Raw genomic sequence first — 14,043 nt, 5'->3', positions numbered from 1 at the left:
GAGGCAAAACACTCGCAGCAGCCTGTAGGAGTTGCTTTCCCAGCTCTGAAGGGCAGCCTTCTACCCTTCTGTGACTCAAGGGTTGCAATTGTTTGTGTTATTTAATGTGCAGAACAAAACTTTGTCTGTCACATCGCTCTTTAAATGCCTTTGTAGGGCTTCTGCTTCCCGTAAGGGTGTGCATGGCTACCTCTGAATATTAGTCCAGCTATTAACTAATTTCAGGTGCCTTGAAATCTTTGCTTGTCCTGCTAGATTCTAGCCCATGGAGTGGGTTTTCCTTCTTTTTTTCTTTATGTGTATAAATGAGTCTAGTGTTTGAGGAAGTGGAGCGGAGCTGTTTTGATACCCTAGGCTGGGATCATCCTTGGCACTATTACTTATTAACTTTTTTTATGGTTACCAGCAATGGTCTCATTTTGGCTGGAAGCCTTTTGCTGGGGATACAGCGGTGAAAAAGTCACCGGAAAAGTACCTGGACTGTTTTGCCTATTCCTTTTTTTTTTCCAGACCATCTGTTGTCAGTGCATGAAGGACTGTCCCCATCAGCATTTTCTCTTCCTCTGGAAGTGAGGAATGATTACCCAAATTGCTGCTTGTAGTTCTAATTTTCGGGAAGAGGAAGGTGTTCCTGAACTGGTCGCAGGCAGTAATGGTGTGGGGTTTGACTCTTGGCAAGGAAAGCTGGAAATATTCTCCTCCTTTTGGGTTCAAAAGGGCATGTTGTGTGGGACTGTGCTGAGGCTGCTTTGCCTGTTCGGGGCAAGTCCTGGGAGGAGGTGTTAAAAAATGACCTTGGTGGGTGAGCACCATAGCTGGTTCTGTTCCTGCTTTTGTACATTTGTCCTGCATTTCAACTTCGATCTGTGTCATATAGATTAGGCCTCAAATTTTACACTCTGTGACTTTCATGACAGCATAATTCTCCCTGGTTTTTAATGTTATTGTTTTTTTCCATTTTTCTAGTAGGTGAGGAACACGTTATTGGTGCTTGCATCACCTCTGACTCTGGTCCCAAGCCTGCCCGGACTCAAATATCCTGATAACTTGCACATCCAAGTTGTTCAGTGGTATCATGTGCCCATGTCATTGCACGTGGGCAGAAGCAGCCTGGGCACAAGGGGGATTTAATCTGAAACATTCACATTTGGCAAGAAATTATTTCAGAATCCTGATTTTCTTTTAATGTGCTGATAGGGACTTTCATTTTATGGAGAAATTACGTAAGGCTGTATCATCAGCATGGTACTCTGGTTCTGAATTTGCAAGATGTGTCTGAGCTTAAATGGAAAAAAAAAACCCCTGGAATTTTTTTGTTGGTTAACTATTAAAACACCTGTAATTTTAACTTTTATCTTTGAGTAGGGGTATTCTCCTCATAGTATTTAAGAAATACAGTATTTGCTTTTGAAAGCAAATGGTATTGTCATGATTGAGTTATTTTATGTTGTTTCCATTACTGTCAGCAAAGACTTTTCTTCTCCATAGTTCCTGAAGTCTCCTTTGCTATGAATATCCTTTTGGGGATCTGTAGATACCAGTTGTGTGTTTTTCGAAGCTAATGTCTCCATGTTGATACAGGCACTGAAAAAATTCAACAAAATGGGGAAATAATATTGCTATTAAAAAAGTAATCCTTTCCATATTTTTAATGATAATATGTTTCTCTGAAATCCACCCAAAATCCATGTCAGTATTTGTATTCCTTTAGTCACATTTTTTTTTTATGTTGTATATACCTATTCAGAGATTGAGATTTTTATAAATATGCCATTATAGTGACACCTTTTTCTTACTGTGTCTGCCTGACTTGAGGAGTAAAACCAATGGGCATAATGTATTTGTGCCATGATTTTGGCCATTGATTCTAAACAGGGAATGACGCTAGCTAAGGTGAAATGTTTTTTCATTTTGCTATGACTAAATTAATAGTTTGGTCTCCATATATCTTAGTAGAGGCATTTGAGTTTTGAACACTAGTAACTGCTGTTGGGCATCTGTCAGATTTTTAGATCAGGACTCTATCAGAGAGTGAACATTAATATTTTATGGCGATGATTGTAACGTATATCACAAGAAGCTCCATAGGCTTTGAAAATTTGTAGTTAGTATGTCACTTTTAAGTAAATATAAGTGCCTGTGAGGGTGCTGGATTGCCCGCACTGCGGGAGAGCATGTCACTGAGCCCTGTTGACTCTTTGTCCAACCTTGGGGGGCTGAAGCTCCATGGTGTAACGGGACAACCCAGGAGAACAAACCAAAGCCTGTGGTGCACAGGCAGGAGATAAGAGCAGCTCCCAGGGACACCCCCCACCCCCCCAGTGCTGCACAGCAGGATGAGGCTGGGCTGGACGGGACATGTCTGGAGTCCCCTCATCTCTCCAATGTGAGAGCCTGGTGGAGAGGGACTTTGTGGTGCCCCTGTGTGGGCTAGGAGCTGAGCCCAGCCACTGTTCTCCCAGAAACATGAGCAGAAGCTCATCCTTCTCTGCTCCGGAGGAGAGTGCATTTGAGATCTACCCCTCCTTTAGGGTGAACTCCTGGCTCCAGTAAAGCCAGTGGTAGAATTGGTTTTGGCAAAGCCAGGATTTTTGTTCCTGGGGTTTACCAGCTCTCTGCACGGCAATAATCTTGCCAGGGGACAGTTTAGCTCTAAGGAAGGCTTTTATTCTTCCACATAATCTACAAAGACGTCTGTAATTACTGCTGGTAACTAAGGCAACCCAACTTTATAGTTGATACATGCATGCAGCAGAGCTATGGGTTATGGGTTTTTAAAATACCTTTCTGTTGGTTGTTCCGCAGCCGTGCTCAGGCAGGAGCTGTGCTGTTGAGCCAAGGGTAGATTGAGCCAAGCCCTGCCAGTGGCTCTTGGAGAGGAGGAACACAGTGTAAATGGGGTTGTGATTAGCTCCACTGGCTTAATTGAGAACTTTCAAATCGGGGTTCGTTTGTTCTACTTGGGGACAGCGTTGAAAGGCCACACAGGAGGTGGCGGTGGGGTTGGCGCGCTCTGAAAGGAAGAGCCTCTTGGCTTATTTTAGGAGAATCCTGCTGTGTCCCTAACAAGGATGTTCATCTGGCCCAGGGGAATGAGACCATTTGTTCGTTCACTTGGTGCATGGCCTCGGATAGCCCAGGAATAGAACAAATTGCTCCTGGCAGCCGGCTTGCGAGTCCCACCGGCGTGGTGGGACAGCAGCTAGGCAAACGCAGGGGTGCGGGGGGGAAAGGCTCTGTGGTCACGGGGTGCAGGGCACGTCCAGGTGAGCTTTCATCTGAGGACCCTGTTCCTCTGTTGCTTTGCTCCGTTAATATAGTAACAGTGTAATAAGTGAAACAATTCTTAGGGTTGTGGGGAAAAAAAGACTCAGAAGAGGGCTGTGCCAATGCACTGTTTTAGTCTTGTCAGGGGTAGCTTTTGCTTTGTGGCAGGTTGCATTTGCTTGGAGCATTTAGGTTCCTGCATTTTTATGTTGGAAATGTGCTGGTGATCTCTGAGAGTGAGTGCATGGGGGTGTGAAATCTTCCTTGCAGATAAAATCATCCTCAGTCCATTACTGGAACACGGTTCTGTGGAAGCTGAGTCAGTCTCAAAGATGAGTTAAAGGCTCTTGGCCATTAATTTTTCAAATGTGTTTTTTATGAGTCATTTGGAAAAACTTTAAATAGCATATCTTGATTTTTTTTTTTTTTTAAGCAAGTTTTTAACCAGACCATCGGCAGTATTTTGTTATGGCGAGCCTTTGGCAAAATGTGAAATCCACCCCTGTTAATAAAGCTGAGGATGTCTTTTAGGATGCTTTTTAAAAGGTTACTTTTCATACGTTTTAGGAAGAACTGACTAATCTTTTTCACAAATGCTGAAGCAGTGGTTTTGCTTTTAAAATACACAAACGGTGGAGTTGAGGTTTTATGAAGGCTTGTTGATCTGATATTTACTTTGGTGTTCAATGAAACTTGCCATGTCCTTTGAACGGTATCTTTTTGCCAGCAGAAAAGTTTGAACATAATAAATCTTTGGTCTCCGGCACTGGAGTGCTAATAAATAAATCTCAGCAGTGTGCTTTTTCTTATTAAAGAAGCCCCATGATTTTTTGTGTGTGTTGCTTTATTTTGCATCCCGCAAGGTCTGTCTTTGAGGATGACCGAAGCGGTGTCCCGCAGCGGTCCAGCTGTCCCACACCAGAGTGATGGGTACCGCTGTCCCTGACGTTCCCTTTTGGTTTCACTTTCTTTTTATTCCTTTTTCTTTCTTTTTTGTTTGTTTTTTGTTTGCTTCCTGTACACGTTTCAGCTTTGGAGACTGAAAGCTCAGTCCCTTGCACTTTCCCTCCCTGGAGCCGGTGTGCCGCGAGGGCAGGTTTAGCTGATTAAAAAGCAAGGGTTTACACTGGGGGGTTTAAAGCTGTGGCCAAACTTCACTTGGCCTAAGATTTCAACCAGGGCTTTTGGTAGATACAGCACTGAGGCTTAGCTGAATTTGGCTGTGTCCCTGGAGCAAGGAAACCCCCTCGCTGGGGTGTGCAGACCTGGGGCAGAGCCAAGTGCTGCCGCTGCTCTGTGCCCGTGAGTGCCGCTGGCGGTACGTGCGGCGCAGGATGAGTCCAGCTTTCTTCGGGGACAGAAAAGCTGGTTGTCTTGTTGCCTGGTACCAGTCCCTTGAATACTGAACATGTAACAAGAGGCATTCTACTTTCTGATTTTTTTTTTTTTTTCTTTTAATCTGGCCAAACTAAGCTAATTGGATGATGACTGTAACATGGTCTGGGAACTCGTCTCCCTCACTGGGACATGTGCTGAGTGATGTTGTGCTCAGCCTTGTGGCTTCACTTATGACTGAAAATATTTCACTTGCTCAGCAAAGTGAAAGGATTGAACTTGGCTGGTTTGGGGCATTAACCTTTGTCTCGGACACAAAGCTGGAGGCTGCTCGGTATGCAGGCATGTATTCGAGCTGTGTGCAGCTTGGCTGCTAATCAGTGTCTTGTTTCTAGAAGAAGGACAATGCAACCCACCAAGGACAGCTGGGGGGGCAAAGAGCTTCGTGTAGGCTCAAGGGACATGGTGCTGGTAACAGTCACCAGTCGGGACCAGGCAACAGCGAGGGTGTAATGTTCACCAAGGGCTTCAAACTGTCAAGGTGTTGTAAATTCTGAATAACTGTTTTTTCAAACACACGTTGTGTGGGGGTATATGTGTCTATAGATATCTATGTGCATGCATACACACTTTAGCAGAGGGTGGCAGGTTTTCTGGGGAAGGATCCTTGCACTTCCCTGGCTTTGTACCCTCCTTCAGGCATCATCTTCTGGTCACCAGTTAAGTCAAGATGCTAAACTGCTCAGAATACTGGTTTAACCTGATTCAGCCTTTTTGATTGTGATGCAAGCCCAAATAAAGAAGAGGAGGCTGAGGGGAGACCTCTTCACCCTCTACAGCTACCTGAAAGGAGGTTGCAGGGAGCTGGGGATGAGCCTCTTTAACCAAGTGATAAGCAACAGGACAAGAGGTAATGGCCTCAAGTTGCACTAGGGAAGGTTTAGACTGGATATTAGGAAGCGTTTCTTTCCAGAAGGGCTTGTTGGGCATTGGAATGGGCTGCCCAGGGAAGTGGTGGAGTCCCCATCCCTGGAGGGGTGTAAGAGTAGAGTCAACATAGCGCTGAGGGATCTGGTGTAGTTGGGAACTGTCAGTGTTAGGTTAATGGTTGGACTGGGTGATCTTCAAAGTCTTTTCCAACTGAGATGATTCTGTGATTCTGTAATAAAGGTGGCAGGGAGGAACATGAAGCTGAGGGAGATGGTCCTTTGGAAGGAAGACTCTGAGAAGGTCTCCCGTCTGGTGTGTGGTGACCATGGGGTTACAGCCTGAGGTCTGCCATTCTCTTGGGGTTGGCTTTCGATGTGGATGACCTTGTTTGACTCTTCTTGTTTGCCTTTGCCTGCTGGCAAGTTTGAGGGGTGAGCCGTGGGTGGAAGCAGAACAGGGACCTGACTCTAAATGCTGCTTTTTTCGGAGGTGGAAACCTTTAGCTCTGAGTGATTTCGCACACTTTCAGATCAGCGAGGTAGAGATATCGACCTGATGTCAATTCTGTATAGAGAGCCAGTGTTCCCAACACAGTAATGAGGACGCGTATGTGCCTTAGGCACCTGTTGGCCTGGTTAAACACAGCACATAGCTGGGTGCATCTGGTCTGACGTTACCGCTAGAGCTGGTGGTTCTGGTAGGAAGGTCTGCTTTAATAATTCATTCTGTACGTTTCAGTGACACTAAATAGACCTATTTCTGAAATGGAAATGGATGTGGCCTCTGTAAAGCTAATGCTTTGGAAGCTGTGCAGGGAGTATTAACAGTCCTTTTCTACTTGCCTCTATAGAAGAAGGTACAAATCACGTATTGCATGCTTGAGATTTTCAGATGGGACATTGAAGGCTAAATTTCTCTTTCTCTATATGGATGTTAAAGTATCTGTGGTACTCCTGTAGTTCCTAGTGCTGAAGTCTATTTCTATTCAGTGAGGCAATTATGTTCTGGCTTGAATTTCAACTTATACTGCTTTCCTGGCCCGAAGCCTGTAAGGCTGGGCTTTGTCCTCAAGTGTTTGGCACTTTTTCCTTTCCTTCCCTGACTGAAATGTGGATTGAGTTGGCTTTCAACATCCATGCAGAAGTAGTTGCATTTTGTGATGCTCTTCATACAGTGAACCTGAGCCAACTAACAAACATGCAAGTAACTCCATGCGTAATCCCTGTGCTGCAGTTTTCTGATACTTTTTTTTTTTATCATTGAATCAAACTTTCTACTCCTTTTTTTTTGTCCCTGTTTTTAGCATTAAGCAGAGTTCCCGATCCTCTGAGGCAGCTGAAGACGAAAAGGACCAGCGCACAGTGACAGTCAACCCCTCTCACATGAGAAAGGCATTCAAGGTCATGAATGAATTGCGGAGGTACACTTTTGACTTAATGGGCACCCTCTCTGGTTTAGTAGAAACACGCTGATTGGAACAGAAGGGCTTCTGGGAGACTTAAAAAAAATCTGTGCCATCTTTGTCACAGCTAATAATTGCTTGTAGGGAATTAATCAACAAGTAGGAAGAGACAGCTAAAATACAGCCCTTTTGTGGTGGATTACTCTTCCCAATCTCAGATCACTCTATTTTCCAAGCAGAAGGAGGCCAGCTACGGCTCAAAAACATTATATGAGCAATAGCCTTCATTTACAGATGATAATTCACTTAGTCTTTTCCATTACTTACAGCAAATTCAGCTGTAAACTATGTTCTTAACTGAGCTAATGGTCTGAAAACCAATAATAGAACATTACAGACATTAAGACACCTACACATAATTACAGACCAAAGATTATTAATGAACAGTTCTTACTCTCTTTAACTAGCAGTGCTATTCAGTCTGGGCTTAGCACTCCAAAGTAGGGAGTGAAAAAAAAGCAACAACTCGGGAAGAATGTCAGCTCTCTACTTGCAAATTTGAAAATCCTGATATTGGTTAAAAGAGAACACCTTGGTCTCTACACAGCTGTGTGGGTATAGGGAGAATGGAGGCTGAAAAAATAGCAGCAAGCGGTTTTCAGGAGCCGCTGTCATCACATCAGCAATGTGGTGGCAGTGGTTAAAGCAGACAGAAGTTCAGCGAGCGCTTCCCTGGCTAGTTCAGTCCCTTGCCATTCAAATAGAGACTTAGAAATCCATTTTTAAAAAGAATTCCTATGGAAAATACCTGCCGTACGCACGGATGTATGCGCTCCCTCACAATCCACAAAGTCCTCAAAAGATGCTGTAATAGCCACCTCTTCTGTGGATTAAGTAATTTCTCAATATACATGTTCTCCAGTGTGGAGAAGAATTAGAAATGTCTCCTTCCACAGATGTCTGACAGCAATTCTCAGATGCATAGGAACAGAAAATGGAACAAATATCTTTCCCTTGTAACAATTACGTAAAGTGGAGTATGTTTCGGTGTGTTGTTGTGTGGTGTGTTTTTTGTTTTTTTTTTTTAATTGGCATCCCTCTAGTCTGTTCTTTGTACTAAAAGCAAAGGATCTGAAAATAATGGTTTGTGCAGCTATATTCAGAAATCTATTGTGCTGCTATTATTCCTTTGTTAATTGAAGCGTAGTGGGAATAGCTGGAGATGGACAATGTTTCTTAGTGCCTGTGGTTAGCTAGATCTTGTGCAATACCGAAGTGATAAGACATGGAAGACTGAAAGCTGCCCTTAAGCATCTGTTTGATGTTTTCTTCTTCTGGGGTATTCCTTTTTGTCAGCTCCTGCTGCTGTTCTGGAATATACAGTTCTCACGGCTATTGTATGTGCATTGAGCTTGCGATCTGTTAAGCTGTCAACAATCGGTGTAAATAGCTACCTTGAATAATCATGCCTCCATTCAGATGCATCCAGAAATCTCATACAGAGGGTCTAGAAGAATTTTTGCTAAGCCTTTAGCCTATTTGTTATACACTGCTCACTTGAAATTTTGAGCTTTCAGATGTAGATGAAATTAATTTCATGAGTGGTACTCTAAATAACTCTAGTCCAAAGAGGAACTGAACAGAGCACTTTTCACTTAAGATGAATGAAATGAAGAAGCCTCCATTAAGAGGCTGTTAAAGAGCAAGCTTCATTGCCATCATCCCTTCCAAACTGGGGGGAATGTAGAGCACAGACTACTAAAGTTCCTACTTTCTTACTGTTTTCCAACTATAACCCTCCGTTTCACAGATGTTTTGTTCAGGTATTCTAATATATGGAGGAGAGGAGCCATACCTAGTCCATTAGAAGCTGTCTGTGTGTTTATTTGATACGCAGTTTCCAAAAGACAAAGTGCAGCGTGGTAATAAGCACTTCTGAAGAGAAGGCGACATCTAGATTTACAGACGCTGATCCTTTTTCCAGGCTTGACATTTGAAAAGAACACCCTTATTTTGCATTTGTATGCTCAAACATCTTAAACCAAGGTATTGGGAGGCCGAGCACTTCTAGCTGTCGGCATCTCAGAAGCCCTGTGCAAACATTAACTAATGAATCCTCAAAGGACATACGCGGGGCTAGTAGAAAAGGTCAGTAGTTAATGAAGTGACTTTTCCAAAGCTGTACAATGAGTCAGTGGGGGAGCTCAGAAGTTTTTTTGGTTTCTGTTTGGAACCCTATGCTTTATTCCAGTGACTCTTAATCCCAGACTAATTCATGTGGTAAAAAGTTCTCAGGCCCATGGATAAACTCCAGTGATTGACATCTCCTCACTGGGAGACGGCGGAGGCAGCCTCTGTGCTGGTCAGTGCCAGATGTTTTGGTGGTCGTGTTCTTTAGGACTAAACATGGAAGGAAGTACAGAAATAACTTTATTTTTCCACTCTACCTTTTCCCTGTGGAAGGATTAAAGTGCTGCTGGTGCTCCTTTGCACAGCTATTTCTTGTTTTACAGCTGTACTACAGCTTGGCTCCAGGTAGTGCCCAAACTCTTAAGCTCTCCTGTGCCTTCTCCAAGCCCTGCTTACTTGAGAGAGGTGGAAGGAGCCCCTTACCCCGTCAGTTCTCCGGACAGTATGCATGCCTAGTTTGTCTTCCAGTGTGTGTTTGTTGTTTTTTTTTTTTTCCTGGGAAAAGCAGAACCACAGGCAGGGCTGCAGCATCAGGAGGACCCAGGCTTTGCTTTGTAGGCAAACACTGGCAGGAGCTGGTAGCTGAAGGAGCAGGGGGCCTTCCCCTGGGATTTGACAGCAGCTCAGGTGCCTTGTCCTCTGCTTGCCTTTCCAGGCTCTACCGATTGTAGCTTTTTTTGCCTGACCAGTAGTTCTGAAATGATCTTTATCTTTTCTGGTGTTTTTCCAGCAAGCGGCTCCTCTGTGATGTGGTGATTGTGGCCGAAACTGTGGAGATGGAAGCCCACCGCGTGGTCCTTGCGGCCTGCAGCCCTTATTTTTGTGCGATGTTTACAGGTACTCTTCTTGACACCAGACACTGGACTTGGGTTGAATGGGCCACTGCAAACCCAGAGGCTTCTGGCTGTGTCTCTGGCAGGAGCAGCAGCCCAGGCAGTAGGCATGGCGAGGAAAGGGTTTCCTCGAGAGGTAGAGTACGGTTAGGTCTGCAGTTTGGTACGCTCCATGGATGGTGCTGGTCATCCTTCACTAATTCTTTGAGGCACGGTACGTGGGTATGGGGTGGTTGTTTGGGTGTGGGGTGAGCAGGTAGCGTATAAGTCGCAGGGAGGTTACTACTATGAGATTTGGCTCACTGCTTTTTGCGTTGGTTATTTTTTTTTTTTGCTCCCTTTATAAGACCTTGGGTCAGGAAAACACATCATTAACATCAAGCACGTGTGCCGTGCCCTAAATGTTCATGGTGCACATCAAAGAAGTTGCTGGCACAGGAGTTGTAGTTTCAAGGCTCAGCCCTGCTGATGCTGATTTGCAGTCACGGATGTTTAATCTCCCATGGCACTTTTTTGCTGCTGCCCAAAATAACACTGTTGTTCTCCCGATCCCAGTGTGCTTTAGCAGCCATGCCTTTTTGCAGGGTGTGTTGCTGCAGTCGATATATTTTGGTAATGGCAGATGCAACATCAGTGTGAAGGGAAGAAGAGGATGAAATTCTTGCTCCAATCACCTGATCCCTATAGCAGGTGCCCTTTGGAGGCTGTGCCCAGGTGGGGCAGCAAAAAAAGCTGTGCCAATCCCAAGGCAGAGAAGTGACCAGCTTATTTAAGTCATTCTAGTAAAATCAGTTTGGTCAGGAGCTCCACAGCTTCCCTCATTTTCCTTGTCCTCCTTTCCAGGATAGGAACTGACTTAACTAAATACAAAGAAAGTGATTGTATGCTTCAGGGAATGGTTGTTACTGTCCCTCAGCTTCAGCATAAATGAGGTTTGGGGGTTTTCTCCTTCCTTGGTTTTCCTTTGCCTGTGGTCTAGAGGTGGCTTCTTCCTTTTAAAAGCCTTGACTTTGTTTTATTTGCTTTACTGGAAGCAGAACACAGCATTTCTTAGGAAACTTGTCATTTGGGAAGCTTTTTTCCCTTTCTGTAATGGAGGCGGGGGGGGGGGCAAAAATCTCCTGTGTAAACAGTTGTCTGAATGTGAGACGAGATGTGAGGTTTCGCCATGGTGGCTTTGTCAGTGTGGTGAGCTAAGGTGGAGAGATTTGTGTTTTCTAGGGCACTGACTCTGCACCGTGGAAGCGGGTATTGGCCGTGGTGCCGAGGCAGAGGAGCAAACGCTGCTCAGAGGCAACTGTTTGCACAGGGAACCTCGAGGAGGACTTGTGAGTGCTTGTGATGCTTGTTGCTGACGAGAAGTTTAAAAAAGAAAAATTGTTGGAAAAACCCTCTAATCCTTAGAGGTCATCTGAGCGGGAAGGTGGTGGTGCAGGGCTGCTCATGTTTCCATGGAGGAATTCTCCGGGCCGTGTAATCCCTCACGCTGTGAGTTAAACAGTAAGCAGCTAACCGCTGTCATGTGGCTGGGCTGGGTGACAGCCTTGGTGCCTGCCAGTCCCTTCCCTCTGACATGTCCCCGGGGGGCAGTAGGTCAGGCAAAGACCAGTTTTTCCTTCGCTTTTGGCCTTGCTAGTCCCAAATTTCTAAGGTCTGGATCAGCGATGCAACCCAATGACTTGGGGGCAGGTGCACCATGTGGGTGTTTGCAGGACTGGGCAGGAGCTGCTTGTGCACGCTGAGTCCCCACTGGAGGAGTACTGGGGAGCTGGGGGGGTCCCCCAACAGCGCCGGCAGCCACGTGGTGGTGAGTGGTCAGTGGTAACCGAACTGAGACCCCCAGCTCATCCACCTTTGCCTGATGTTTGCTCTGCAGGCCCTGTCCCTGTTGGTTGGGCCTGACTTGGGGCTTATGAATAACCTTGTGATGACCTTGGGGTCTTTTCTAAACCATCTAGTGTCTTCTGGTTATGCATTCCTCTTTGAAATAGCCCTGGGAAGTCCGAAAATGATCAGGCACATCTTCCACTTGTATCTTCCATTACTGAAGGAGAAATGGGACCGAGTGCCCATTCCTGTAGGGACTTTCCAGAGCGTTTTGGATGGTGGCCAGTGCTCATTGGCACCATTACACGGGGATGCCTGAGGACAGGAATTTCTATCCATTTAGAAGAAAACACAATCATTTCAGAAAGAGAAACAGATATTTCAGTTATGCTGCTAGGAGTGGTCCTGTGAGATACCTGGGGAAGCTTCAGAAGTGCTGAAGGAGGAAGCAGCAGTGAGAAACCTCCCTTGCAGGGCTGGGGTGCTGCTTCAAAGCACCCGCCCCCATGCGCAAGAGGCTGCGGTTTTGTTATCCCTCGCACTCGGGTTTTCCTTCAGCACATCTCTGACTTCAGAAACAACAAAAGCTGTAGCTGTGCACTGGGAAGTCTCTCTGGAGTGCAGTACGTAGGAGGCAGGGCAAGCTGCTGTGCTGGGTAAACAAGGCGCTGTGAGCTGCTGCAGTTTTGACTGTGTGACAGAGCAGGAGAGCTCTGCTCTCTCCCTGCCCTTGTGAGCCAAGGGGAATGGAGAGAACACTGCTGGGTGTTGAGTGTGATGCATGAAGGCTTACCTTCACGAGGGGCTGCTATCTGCAAAGTTTATCCCCTAAAGAGGGTCTGCTTGGAGCCACTCTGCCTGTTTTACCTGCCTTTGCTCCCTTCTGCCCTGTCCCTCATGTCTGCCCATGCGCAGCGGTGTGGGGACGGGGTCTGTGCAGGGCAGCCCTTTCTCTGCACAGCCCTTAGGTATGAGAGATGATGCTAGTGCTTCGAATTATTCTGTAACTAAGGTAGGTGAGGCTTGAGTCTGACTTAGGAAAGACATCCTGGGGGTTGGGTTCTGTGGGCTTTAAGATGTGGGGTTTTTTTTCCAAAGGGATGTGCGATGAGATGCTGTAGTTGACCCACCACTCCTCTGCCTGCTGCCATGTGTTAGAGGCAGCGTTGGCCTTTGGTCTGTGCTTGGAGGAGGAGGCAGTGTGTGGCCTGCTCCTGCTCTGCACCAACCCCTGCCTTGGTTCACTTGTGGTGTCTTTAGGTTCTTCCTTGCTCCGCGGCATTAGAGGCCTGTCCGGAGCAGCACCCTCTGGCAGGTGGCAGGCACTGGGTCGTGCCAGCGTGGCCGGAGGGGTTGGGTCCCATCCGACCGTGGGGCACAGCACACGGGACTCCCCTTTTCTCATCGTGCACTGGGCTGTTACCAGAGCAGAGTCAGTGGAGGCCGTTAGCATGCAGGGCTGGCAGCTTGCTGGTGGGTGTGAAAGCCCACACAGCCTTTATTTTTGTTGTCTGTGTCACATGAACACCACAAAGACAGATGACGTTATTGGATCGGTCCCTCCAAACTATTTCTGCATCGATTCTCCGGGTGTGTGTGTGTCTGAGCCTCCCCTCTGCCCCACGGATGCCGCAGGGCTCCGGCTGCTCCGCTTGCCCCTGGCTCTGCGGGTGGGGTTTGCCTGGGTGCTCCTTACGGGCACCTCCACGTAGGCTGATGGGGACTGGCCTGTTGTCAGAAGCCCGCTCTCATCTCTGGAGATGTTTTTTTTGGGGGAGTGAGGAAATGTGTGGAGGAGATTGACAGTTTTTTTGTCAATTAAAAAGTCCTACCTGCTTTGAAAGCTTCCCAAATGTAGGTCGTTTATCCCTTTGTACTCATACATTTGCATTCATGGGCTTCTCTGAATAACATTTCATTATTTCATTTTAAAAATTGAATTTGGGGCAAATATTACTGCAGTCTACATTTCTCTTGGGACATTGTTGGCTTTTCTAATACTTACGGGCTGACCCCACTCCTCTTATTTACCTCCTTATTGGCATAAGTGAAGCCTGCGAAGTTCCATTTCCAGGATCTAGATTTTGCTCAGCCTTGGACCCCATTTAGCATCCAACTCTGCTGTGCACTTAATGTGCCTGGCCATGTCTTGTTGCACGCTGTACAGAGATGTAGGGTGTAATTACTTCTCCCGTAGATTGCAGGAACTATTTTTCCTCTCAATCCTACAGCAGTACTGAGTCACCAGATTTCTTAGAG

At 46.1% G+C, this 14,043-nt stretch overlaps 1 protein-coding gene across 2 annotated transcripts in view; it reads left to right on the top strand.

The window, feature by feature from the left end:
- The first annotated feature begins 3,246 nt into the window (after positions 1–3,246).
- KLHL3 (kelch like family member 3) overlaps positions 3,247–14,043 on the top strand; it is a 45,484-nt gene continuing 34,687 nt past the window's right edge. Inside the window, exons 1-3 of one of the 2 annotated variants that reach the window (XM_026858134.1) lie at positions 3,247–3,266; positions 6,836–6,952; positions 9,855–9,961. In XM_026858134.1, coding sequence (XP_026713935.1) covers positions 6,915–6,952; positions 9,855–9,961 — 145 coding nt within the window. In that variant the 5' untranslated portion in view covers positions 3,247–3,266; positions 6,836–6,914. Of the gene's footprint in view, positions 3,267–6,835; positions 6,953–9,854; positions 9,962–14,043 lie in introns of those variants that run through there. The other variant, XM_026858133.1, reaches the window with a different exon arrangement.

Source organism: Athene cunicularia (assembly GCF_003259725.1).
Source record: "Athene cunicularia isolate RWA chromosome 13 unlocalized genomic scaffold, athCun1 chr13_part1, whole genome shotgun sequence".
Classification (NCBI taxonomy): domain Eukaryota; kingdom Metazoa; phylum Chordata; class Aves; order Strigiformes; family Strigidae; genus Athene; species Athene cunicularia.
The sequence above is the reverse complement of the archived record's forward strand: the minus strand, read 5'-3'. Positions and strand labels throughout refer to the sequence as shown.